An 11,517-nucleotide genomic window follows, 5' to 3' on the forward strand; every position below is an offset into this window, starting at 1 on the left:
GACGATTGATACACCCTCAAAGTGTTGTAGTATTTTTGATAATAAAATAAACTAAGGGTATACAAATGATAATTTTTCTAATAATTATTATAGGGTATTAATAATTATTAGATTTCTTTTAAAAATCATAGATTATAAGTCATAGAATTAAATTCTAAAATTATTCCATTCAAGAACATATATTTATTGGGATAATTTATTTATTGTTATAAGTGTAAAATAATTAAATAAAATTTATATTAAAACAACTTAACTTGAGTGGTCAAAATTAGTGAAAGAATTCTAAAAAAAATGGTAAAAATAGATTTATTTGATTAATTATAAAAATTATTTTTATTAATTCGTATTAATTAAAAATAATGTGAACTTGTTCTAAATATTACATTTGATGTGCGGGTGGGGAAACGGTGAAAATATCCCACCATAAAATTGTTGTAATAAAATGCGAGCTGGCGTGAGTTTATTGGGCTGCCTGAATTTCACGCGGCTGAGAAGCCGTGTTTTTCAAACCGAGTTTAGTATAGAAAGGAAGCATGAAGTCTCTGCATTTGCCGTTGCCGATGCCAAGTCTTCTTCAACGTGCGATCTCCATTAGCTGACAATATTTCCATCTGACACTCCAAGGTCAAACTCTAATTACATAATAGACAAATAAAAAGAAAATCCCTTCCTTTTTTTTTCCAAATTTCTCTTTAACCTTCGAATTAGTCTTTTTAATAACTTTATTTCTTCGTCAACCCCAAAGTAAAGAAAAGAAAAGAAAAGAAAGCAAAGCTTTTATTGATCTTTGATTGGATTCACCGAGAGAAGTGAAAAATGGATGATATGAAAGATAAGATGAAAGGGTTCCTTAAGAAAGTCTCATCATCATCATCATCATCTTCTTCTTCTTCTTCTGGTAAATTCAAAGGCCAAGGCAGAGTCTTGGGTTCGGGTCCTTCTTCTACTTCCGGACCTGTAAACCCTCACCTTGCTCGCCAGAATCTTTATCAAAATTCCAACTCGAATCCCAAGTCTAAGCCAAAGCCATCGCCATCATCATCTGCTCCTCCGTCTTCTTTGCCGCAGAAGCCACTCAATTCTGACCAGAGTAAGCCCGCTTCTGCGAATAATCCGGACCCGAACCGCAAACCCGCAAGTGGGTTTGACCCGTATGACTCCTTGATCACTACTGGGAAGAGGTCGCAAAATGGGTATTCTTTGGAAGTGTTTGAGTGCCCAATTTGTGCGCAGGGTTTTCAGACCGAAGATGAGGTGTCCATTCATGTCGAGAGCTGTGTCAATAATACCAGTAACAACAATTTAGTCGAGAAAAATGGAAATGATGGTGTTGTTGATGGTAGTTTTGATGAGTCTAGGAGTGAATTGGAAGCATGTGTTAGTACATTTTTATCAGCAAAGCCAAAGGAAGGGTCTATCGAAGTGATGCTTAAGTTGTTGAGGAATGTGGTTCGGGAGCCGGATAATGAAAAGTTTAGGAAGATTCGGATGAGTAACCCTAAGGTTAGGGATGCGATTGGTGAGGTTGCTGGAGGGGTTGAGGTTTTGGAATTTGCTGGCTTTGAATTGAGGGAGGATGGTGGGGAAATGTGGGCAGTAATGGAGGTTCCTGATAAGGAGAGGATTGGCTTAATTAGTAACGTGATAGAGTTGTTGGAACCGAGAAAGATTGTGGAGCCGCAAGAGCTTGGGAATTTGAAGGATAAAGCTCCAGCTGAGACAGAGGAACCCATTGAGCAGAAGCCAGTTGACAGACAGGTATGTCAACTTTTTTTGGTTGGATGTTGGTGGCATTTGCTTTAGCACTTGCATTCTTTTTGCCGAGTTATTAGCTTCTTTCCTTGTACATTAATTTGTTTGTTCTGTATTTAAGACTTCAATGTGAATTGGTCACTGTAGTGTTGTGATGATAATGGGGAACTGATGAAACCACTCACACTTGAATATGCTGAAACTAATTTGCTGAAAAAATTCATAACAGTTTAATGAGTTATAACCATGATGTTTACCTCTTTGGTTGTATCTGATTTGGTGTTGGATGTATGTTGTTTCACGTGTTAAATTATAAATTGTAACATGTAACTGAAATGATACTCAGAATTTTGAGTTTTCACATGCATGTCTGTGTTTGAACTTGTCACTAAAAGGGCTAAGATAAGAATCCTATCGCCATATGGCTTCTTGAGTCCCTTTGTGCACTGAATAGAGCTGATACTTTATGTAAGTAGGGAAATGTGGATTAAATGTGTTAATACTGTTTTCAAGAATTGAAGCTTTCTATAATTTTCTGTTTGAAAATGGAAGTGGGAATAGGGAAACACCATAATGTACTATTTTAGCAACTTTTTGCTGAATAACTTGACTCTGTACCTTTGACTAGAAACTGAATTGAATGTCGCATACTTAACAGAAAAAAGGTTAATACAATGTGTGATGATCAGAATAGTTTCTCTGGCATATTTTCAGAAGTTATCTTGTACATACTGAGCTCTGGATACAACTATTTGTCTAGAAGCATGTATACACACTCTTTCTAATTAGTGAAGAGATCATTTTGGAGAATATTTGCAGATTTTGGTACCTGAGGGATTGTATGATGCTTGGAATCTTCTTTCGAAAAAAATGAGTTTGAGGATTTTCACTACTTTTGGCTAAAAGCTTGATGTTAGGATTGAAATAGAACTAGGCGTACCATTGACCTGATATGTCTTTATATATTAATCTAAACAGAGAAAAAGTTGAATTCTTGTTATTCTTCTTTGAGAAACTAGAGTTTGATGTTATGATTAGAATAGCACTATGCTTATCATTTGTCCTATAGTATCTCTGTATTCTATTTAATTAAGTGAAGAGTTCAATTTAGAGCATTTCCTGCAGTATCTGTCCTGTGAGGGTTTGTGGGACACCTATAATATTTTCATCTTCTTCCTTCTAAATAATCTTTAAAATGCATCAACTAGTGTGTAGCAGTATCAGTACATTTAGTACAATTGAAATATAACTCCATCACCTGAGTGGATTCCCAATTCCCAATATACAAGTAAATTTGTTATCCAGACATAATTAATTTGAATCTCTGATTATTAACAGAATGTGATAAGACTAAACTCGTTTACTTGAGTACTTCCACATCATGTAACTATTGTTTAGAATAATGAGATTCTTAAAATTTTTGGCAAGACCATTGAGAGCAGTCTTGCAGCGCAACAGTGAAGTTGCTTTGTGGTAACTAGATCTTAGTGTATTTGAATGTATCAAACCGATTCTATTTGTGTCTTTGAATTGCTTGCTTCCTGGAACTTAGCAGTACTTTATGATTGATGCTGACAATATTGAGAAGATGTTTTGAACTTTCACCAAACTTATGACAAGTTAATTGCTTGAAAAAGAATAACATAAACTACATGCAATACTATTTTGAATTTGGGAAAAACTCTTCATTTTATTGTTTATTGTCATCATTCAAAGTAGTTAAAACCAAAATATGTCCCATTGTGATATTATTGGTGATATGTGTTTAGTGATAAATAATACTATCTTTAATTTTGGGCAAAACTCTTCATACTGTTTATTGTCTTTTGTTGATTATTGAAAGTATTTAAAACAGAGTGCTCCCATTGTGATATTATTGGTGACATGCTTTGGTGATATGTAGTAAGTGTAGTTATTTCTAATTATTGTTGCTAAATTTTATATTTAGCAAAGTCACTTCAATTTTTTTTGAGTTTGTACTTCTGTATCATAATGGTCTCAGAGTAATTTGTTGTAATATTTATGACATCGACTCTCATTGACTATGTTATCTCAGATTCGGGTCTTCTTTGCTGTACCTGAAAGTGTAGCATCAAAAATCGAGTTGCCAGATTCTTTCTATAAACTCTCAATAGGAGAGCTGAAAAGAGAAGCTGATATGAGGAAGAAAAAGATTGAAGAATCACAGTTGCTGATCCCCAAATCTTACAGAGAAAAGCAGGCAAAAGCTGCCAGGAAGAGATATACAAGAACTATTATCCGTTTCCAGTTTCCTGATGGAGTGGTGCTGCAAGGTGTTTTTGGGCCTTGGGAGCAAACAGCTGCTCTTTACGAGGTTAGTCCCTGCTATTGCTTGTTAATTATCACTTTTTGTTCTGCACATTTACGTTATATGTGTTAGATGTTTGGGACTGTTAGAAGGAAAAAACAGCAAAGATTTGGAGTGTCTACATTGAATGTTGTCTTTCCATGATCCAAAAGCTCTTATTAAGAACTCTGCTTAACATGTTGTGCTTGCGCATCTCAATGAAGTCTGCGGCCCTGCAGGAGTTTCGCAAGATCTCTCTGGTTGTTAATTCTTCATCATAACAAGTATCATCCGTTAGCTATCTCCATCTTACCATATGCATTCCTGCTCGTAGACACTGTTTTTATTAAACTCCTTATGTGGCTCTTAGGGTGTGTTTTGTACTTCTACTTAATTTTGAAAGCACAGCAGTGAAACACCCATTTTTCACTTGGCAGATAATTGTTACCGATTGGTCGCTCACTTAGATTCGACAGCTAGTGATTTCATTGCATGGTAGCTGTGAGTTATATAAGCCACAATACGTCAATCCTAAACATAAGCTTAATATTTTGCTTAGTCATCAGTATGGCATTGCATATTCTTTTGAAACCCTGCTGCGTTAACGCAATAGCATGAATAACAATATTTTCCAACACTGTTGGGGCATTAGCACTTTCCTACTGACTTATTCAGCCTACTGAGGCAAAATCATGGAAAATTCTACTTGAATTGGAATTCCCAAAGTACCAGATGGACACTATGAGATTGTTTATTTAGCAATAATGCCCGGGATCACAACATTTGAATCCCAGCTATTTTGTCTCATCTATTGAATGATAAATATAAAATTACTTAAAACTCTATTCTATCATCCAATAGATGAATGTATGGAAACTTAAATATTGGAATCCCTAGCATTACTCTTTTATAAATATCGTTGGCCTCATTCAGTACAACTCTCATATTTTTATGCCGTAAACATGGGATTTTGTACCTGCTGAGGCTATATATGTAAACTTTGCATGCTTTACCAAAGGTTACTGAAAACCGTTCATTGTGAACTTTCTTTATTGCAATAACTCATTTTAGCTATAATTTCAATTAATGAAATGTAGAAGACAAATTTATGTATGTGTGTGAGAACTCAAATTGATAAATTATTCTGTTCAATTTTCAGTTTGTGAGCTCAGCCTTGAAAGAACCTAGTTTGCAGTTTGATCTGATACATCCAGTAGCAATCAAACGTCGGGTGATTCCTCGTTTTCCTTCAGCAGGACAAAAATGCATTACCCTTGAGGAAGAGGATTTGGTCCCTTCAGCACTTGTCAAGTTCAGACCACTTGAGACAGATTCTGTCGTCTTCACAGGGCTCTGTAATGAACTCCTGGAAATTATTGAGCCACTCGCGTGATTCAGCAGTAGGTCAGCTCCAATATTAGTTTATTATTTCTAAGGCTTTGCTGGCGTAAATGACATTGCCACGGTGTTCAATCATTGATTTGAAAGCTCTTGACTGTCCTCCTCATGCAGCCTCTTATTTCTGTTTGTAATGTTCAGCTGGATATTTCCAAAGTCTGATCTTTCTTCTATATCTTCATTTTTTGGACTCCTGAGAAAATTCGTACGTATTGATACGCCCTCACTGGGGCTCAAGATTGATTTTCCTTTTTGTAGGGTTTGTTCTGGATTGTACAGTAAAATCAATTGGATAAAAAATTCAAAGAAAGAACGTAAAAAGATTTGTTTCTGAACATTTTCGGAAGTGTATTGTTATGATCTTGCTTTGGTTGTCGTGTCGGGATGATAATATTTTTGCCTTTCAATTGAGCTTAGCCTGTCAGCTCAGCACTCCTTTGCTGTTTGCACCATTTATTCTGGGGTCTGGTTATATGTTGGAGTTGCTTTATGATGAAGCAAGAATAATCCAAGTCCGTTTTATGCATGACAGAGTTATACTCAGCTAAATTAGCCTGAACTTTTACCACAATTATTGTTCTTATTATTAATCTTCTGAATTGAGATGACAATTGAATTACTTTATTAGATTGATTTTTGTCTACTTCCATCCATATTTACATACGTGGAGTGTGTTTCAGTTGTCAGCTCGATCGATTCGGACCTAAAGCTGTGTGATTAGTTAAAAAATAAAAAATAAATGCAATCTTTAAATTTTGGGGTTTTGCTAAGTTACCGGGTATAAAAGCAAGGCAATTTAACTTATGATTGAGCTGTTACTCATTTTGTCTAAATTATTTCTCATGTCTTGAATTAAAATTTAATGGATAAAAATTAATTGAACATAAATTACATCAATGACCTAAATTTTGACATTTATGTTGTCTTGATAATAGTGATAAGTGCAACTGCCTGAGCTGTGTAGTCAAATTAATTTTACAAAAATAAAGTGAAATGATTGAATTGAAATTTATGATAAGATGAGGTCAGGACCCATTTTTAAGCTTTACAGTGAAAATATAAACCATATTTTTTTTTGGGGGGTGCGGTTGAGGTTTGATCTGGACAGTTCTATGAGTCATATAAGAGTAAAGGTGATTACAGTAAATATCTTTCGAATATTAGTGAAAGGTAAATTTAGATAATATTATGAGTTATATACTGAGTAGAGGAGAAATCTTTCAAAGAGGATAAATCGAAACCGTCTTATGAATTATATCGATAATAATCTCATATAATATGAATTGTATGTAAATTAATTCCAATAAAAATCTTGTAACTTAACAACTATGATAATATATATACCGCAACTAACCAACCGTAGATTGATTATTGAATTCGTAATCTTCTTACTATAATCCTGTGTACGTGCAGCAAAATAAATGTATTCATCGATCATCATTCATATATGAGTGTAGTTACCGGCATTGCCCCTGTTGAGGAAACTACAATTAATGGACGTAAATTTCAAAGTCTTTGTCGATGCAAAATAATATAATCAAAGTTGATAGAGACCAATCAATGGGTCTTTGGTCCAGTGGGAGAACCTTTGCACTTAGAATAATGAGTGCAAGGATTCGATCATCTATAAAAGTATTTATGGGGCTTATTTACAATCATTCCTCAATTATCAAATAATTAAATAGAGCCAGTCTATTCCTCATGAAATGTGAGTAAAGTGGACAATTTTTGAATATTTGAGAGGATTTGAAGAATTTGGACAGCGTTTCAGAGGAGTACATGCTACGAAAAAGGTCTCAATTGTAAAATCTGTTTATAAATATTAATTGTAATAACTACAATATTGTATAACAGTATTAAAAAAAAAAAAATTGATAGAGGCCAATGAGCCTGATTGAGTGATTGGAATTTGGAAACAGGAAGCAATGATGTTCAACGGCTTTTAACTTTTAATAGCAATGATGATCATCAAATCACGTGGAAAATTTTTCATTGGATTTTGATCGAATACACATATAGAAAATAGAATGTGGCATGTTCTTGCCCATGTGATGCATATCAAATATATAATTTGAAAGATTACACAGCATTACATGTGATGTGTTTAAAGAGATTGTCTTGAATCTAAGATATATAGATAAATACGAATCACTTTTTTTTTTTTTTTTTTATTATCGAAATGTAACGAAAAAAGAGCCCAAAAGCTTGCGTCAATTATTGTGCATGAACATGGATTGCTTGCCGCCGCAAACGAGCCACAAGTGGCTCTTTTTCTTTGCATTTACTGAAAACTGCTAGAAAGAGAAGAAATCTTGAAAGCAGATTACACAAAAGTCAGCCATAAATTAAATAAAACAAAACACACTCAATCTTTTATCCCATAGTATATTGAAATTTATCTTTTTTTTAATAAAATTAGGAATTTCTGATTGCAAACCTAATAAAAGAATAAAGACACAACATTTTGACGACATGACTAGAACTTGGAATATGTGCCATCATTTGGGTGTAGATGATATATATATAGTCCTCGTTTTATATATATATATATATATATATATATATATATATATATATATATATATTTCTAGTGCAGTCGTCCTCATTTTATTTTTATACAAATACATTTTAAAATTATGAAGTTTAAAAAAATTAATTTTTAACTCTTTTAAACCCTACAGTTTTATTTATCATTCAAAAACTAACTCTTTTAAACCACACGATTTAAAAATGTGTTCGCATTAAAAAAAAATACGGACATCCGCACCTATATATATATATATATATAAAGTGAATGAATGAAGTCATAACATTTGAAGACATGACTAGAGCTTGGAATACGAGCTATTGTTTGAGTGTAGATGATAAATACTACAACTAAATCCGTGTCTTTGTGTTTTTCAATTGTAACTTTTGAATTGAAACTTTAAGATTACAAGTTTTATATGTCTAAGGACTAAGATTATGAGGTTTTATATTTATTAGAAATAAATATGGGAAAATGAGAATCACATCTTGTTTGGAGAAATTAAGCGAAACCCCTTATGTTTTAAAATAGGTTTAAACCCACTTGTAATTATAACGTATTAACTTTGTATATAATTTTACTATTCCATCCCAAGTGTTGATGTGAGCCATAAAATTTAAATATTTTGAGAATATAATTAAGTAAAATGACTTATATACTCTTAATGATCAAATTAATTTAATAATGAATTGTAAAAAAATAGAAAAAAATTACAAGTAGAGGAAATGTCATAAATTCCCCTAATAATTGTATAAAATATCCATTTAAATTACAATAACATTTGCTCATACGTGATCACTGGAACACCCATATAAATTATAGAACTACATAAAGAGGGGCAAATATAATATGCTCATATATAAAATTGCAATAACATCTCGCCATACGAGCCCACCACAATATATATGTTTGAATATTAAAAAAAAATGATTAAATGGTTCTCAAAAATATAATGGTAGGCATATGCATTCATTTTTTTGACCTTTTACTATAATATCCAACAAACTCCATCCTATACAGTATGCGTTTCCTCTTCTACCGTAATCCCCTAATAAGTCATGGGAATACCTGCACACATATATTATGTGAGCCATTTTTTTCCATAATTTATAATTTATTATTAAATTATTTTAATCATTAGGATATCTATAAGGGTTTCACTTTATTTATATTCTTAAAATATTTAAATTTTATTGTCAACATCAAGACTAAGGGTAGAATAGTAAAATGATAATAAAATTAACTTAACACTATTATAATTGTAGGGGGTTTTAACTTTTTTTTCAATACTGATTATACATCAGATTACTGTATTATACGGATATTTATAATTGTTATTACAGCAGATCAATACACTGATATTTACAATCAGATATATATAACTGGAACTTACATTAATACATTTAAATTCTATATAATACATACCCATACAAATTAAGAAGAATTTCACTTATTTTCTCTAAACAACAGAAAATAAATAATTAAATATTATTGTTAATGTTGAATTCCCTAGCTCAAACAAACGGCAATCACCAAATTAAACATGCAGCATTATTTTGAATAATGATCGACACTAGATATGCGCCATTGGGGCGGATTCCATCCGTTTAAGAACTATCCTAATTATTAATTACTAAATTAGCATCATTAAAAAAAAAATTGGAAGAGGCCATTTTAAGAAATATCGGACCAAAAAACATATAAGACCAAAAATCTGAACGGCATTGAACATGGGCAAACAGAAAATAGAACATCCTCACAGCCTGATTTGTCACGAATGAAAAATTTTGCTGCAAAAATTTGAGTATTATTTTGGTCTGTCTCCTGTTGCCTTTCTCTTTTGGTCTGTCTCCTGTTGGTTTATATATTCAATTTTTTGATAATTTCTAGTATTATTTTTTACAGAATCATAAGACGCTTTTAACATGTTTCATATTTATAGTTTTGTGATTTATATATATATATATATATATATATATATATATATATTATTGCATTAAGTTAAAGCTAGAACCATCGGAAACTTATAGGGTACTAATAACCAAGAAGAAAGATTTCTCTCTCTTTCACATGGAGAAAATGTGCCCTTTTGCTGTCATGCATGATGTGTCTTCACTTCAACATTATTAAATAATTTACATGTTGATGATCCATTTGTATGGCCTCAAATGGATTTTTCATTAAAAAAAAAAAAAAAGATGTCTCGTTATAATTAAGGAATAATCCTACACATAAAGTTGAATGACACACCTTTTTTTTTTTTGTTTTAAAGTTGAGTGGCACATATTGGTAGATTTATTTTAATAACAAATTGATGATGCATATATAGTAAGATAAGCATTTTTTTATTTTTTTTGGCGGAGTAAGATAAGCATTTGGTTCATAATAGTTTATGTTCTACATTTTTGTATAGATGTCACATCATTTAAAATATAAAATTTATATGTTATGAGTTAAATAAAGGTTAGGAGGAATACAAACGGATTAACTAAAATTATAATCAAAGAAGCGGACGTGGGCGCCATGAAATCGATCATATACTAAGATGCTTTTTTTTAAAAAAAAATAAATAAATAAATAACAACATGATCTTTTTGCTTTTGTTAATATAATTTTTTTCCGCTAATTTAATACTTCAATTAATTTTATTATTATCATCACGCACGCGCAAACACACGCACTGACACACATATATTCCAAACAATAAAGGAATATATTATTGTTGTCAATTATTGAAACTTCAAACTACTGAATAGTCCTTCTCCAAAAAAAAAAAAACTACTGAATAGTCTTTATATCTGATTTTTTTTTTCTTTATTTAATAGGGCTTTTCTCATTTGTTAAAGCCTTCAAAAATGTGCTAAAGAAATTTATTATTCTATTGCCGCTTTGCAGTGCACTATCAATATAAGATAATATCACTCGAGTTTGGCGCCGATCTCACTTGAATATTTTGATTGCACTTCGTCCTAAGAAGTCAAAACTCATTCTATAAACAACTTCCAACGAATAAAATTATTTCCTCAAAAAAAAATTTTTCCAATGAATAAATCGGATTTTGCTATTTGAATAATTTAATTCCATGTATCAGCTGTTCCTTATCATGATAGCTAGTGATGGTAGTGCTTTTTTTCTTTTTTTTAACTATAATATTTGTGGTGGTCCAAATTTAAGTCGATATTTAAAACCTCTAACTAGGATAATTTCCAGTGGCTAATTGGCCCATTATTTAACAATTTTGATTTTCTATGCCTTTATTTTTCTTATTGTCTCATATAAAGCAAATATATCAAGAAAAATAATTTTAAGTGTAGAAATTGACTATCCCACACATCGTATCATCAACAAACAATGGTTCCATCCAAAACTTAGCCTTTATAAATAATATATCATTACTTCTATTAAAAAAAATAATGAATATCATTGGTATCAACCACAAGCTATTAATTAACTTATTATCAAATCAAAGATTTGAAGATCAAATTTTCGAACATTAGAAATTAAAAGAAGTTTTATTTATGGAATAATTTTA

The 11,517-nt window shown here is 31.7% G+C and overlaps 1 protein-coding gene across 1 annotated transcript; it reads left to right on the forward strand.

The window, feature by feature from the left end:
- Nucleotides 1-351: 351 nt before the first annotated feature.
- LOC18052380 (plant UBX domain-containing protein 2) lies at nucleotides 352-5,795 on the forward strand. Its single transcript, XM_006448124.2, has 3 exons — nucleotides 352-1,758; nucleotides 3,809-4,087; nucleotides 5,220-5,795. The coding sequence occupies exons 1-3, from the start codon at nucleotides 817-819 to the stop codon at nucleotides 5,451-5,453; spliced, it is 1,455 nt and encodes a 484-aa protein (XP_006448187.1). The 5' UTR covers nucleotides 352-816; the 3' UTR covers nucleotides 5,454-5,795.
- The last annotated feature ends 5,722 nt before the right edge of the window (nucleotides 5,796-11,517 follow it).

This window comes from Citrus clementina, unplaced genomic scaffold (assembly GCF_000493195.1).
Source record: "Citrus clementina cultivar Clemenules unplaced genomic scaffold, Citrus_clementina_v1.0 scaffold_2, whole genome shotgun sequence".
Lineage (NCBI taxonomy): Eukaryota > Viridiplantae > Streptophyta > Magnoliopsida > Sapindales > Rutaceae > Citrus > Citrus x clementina.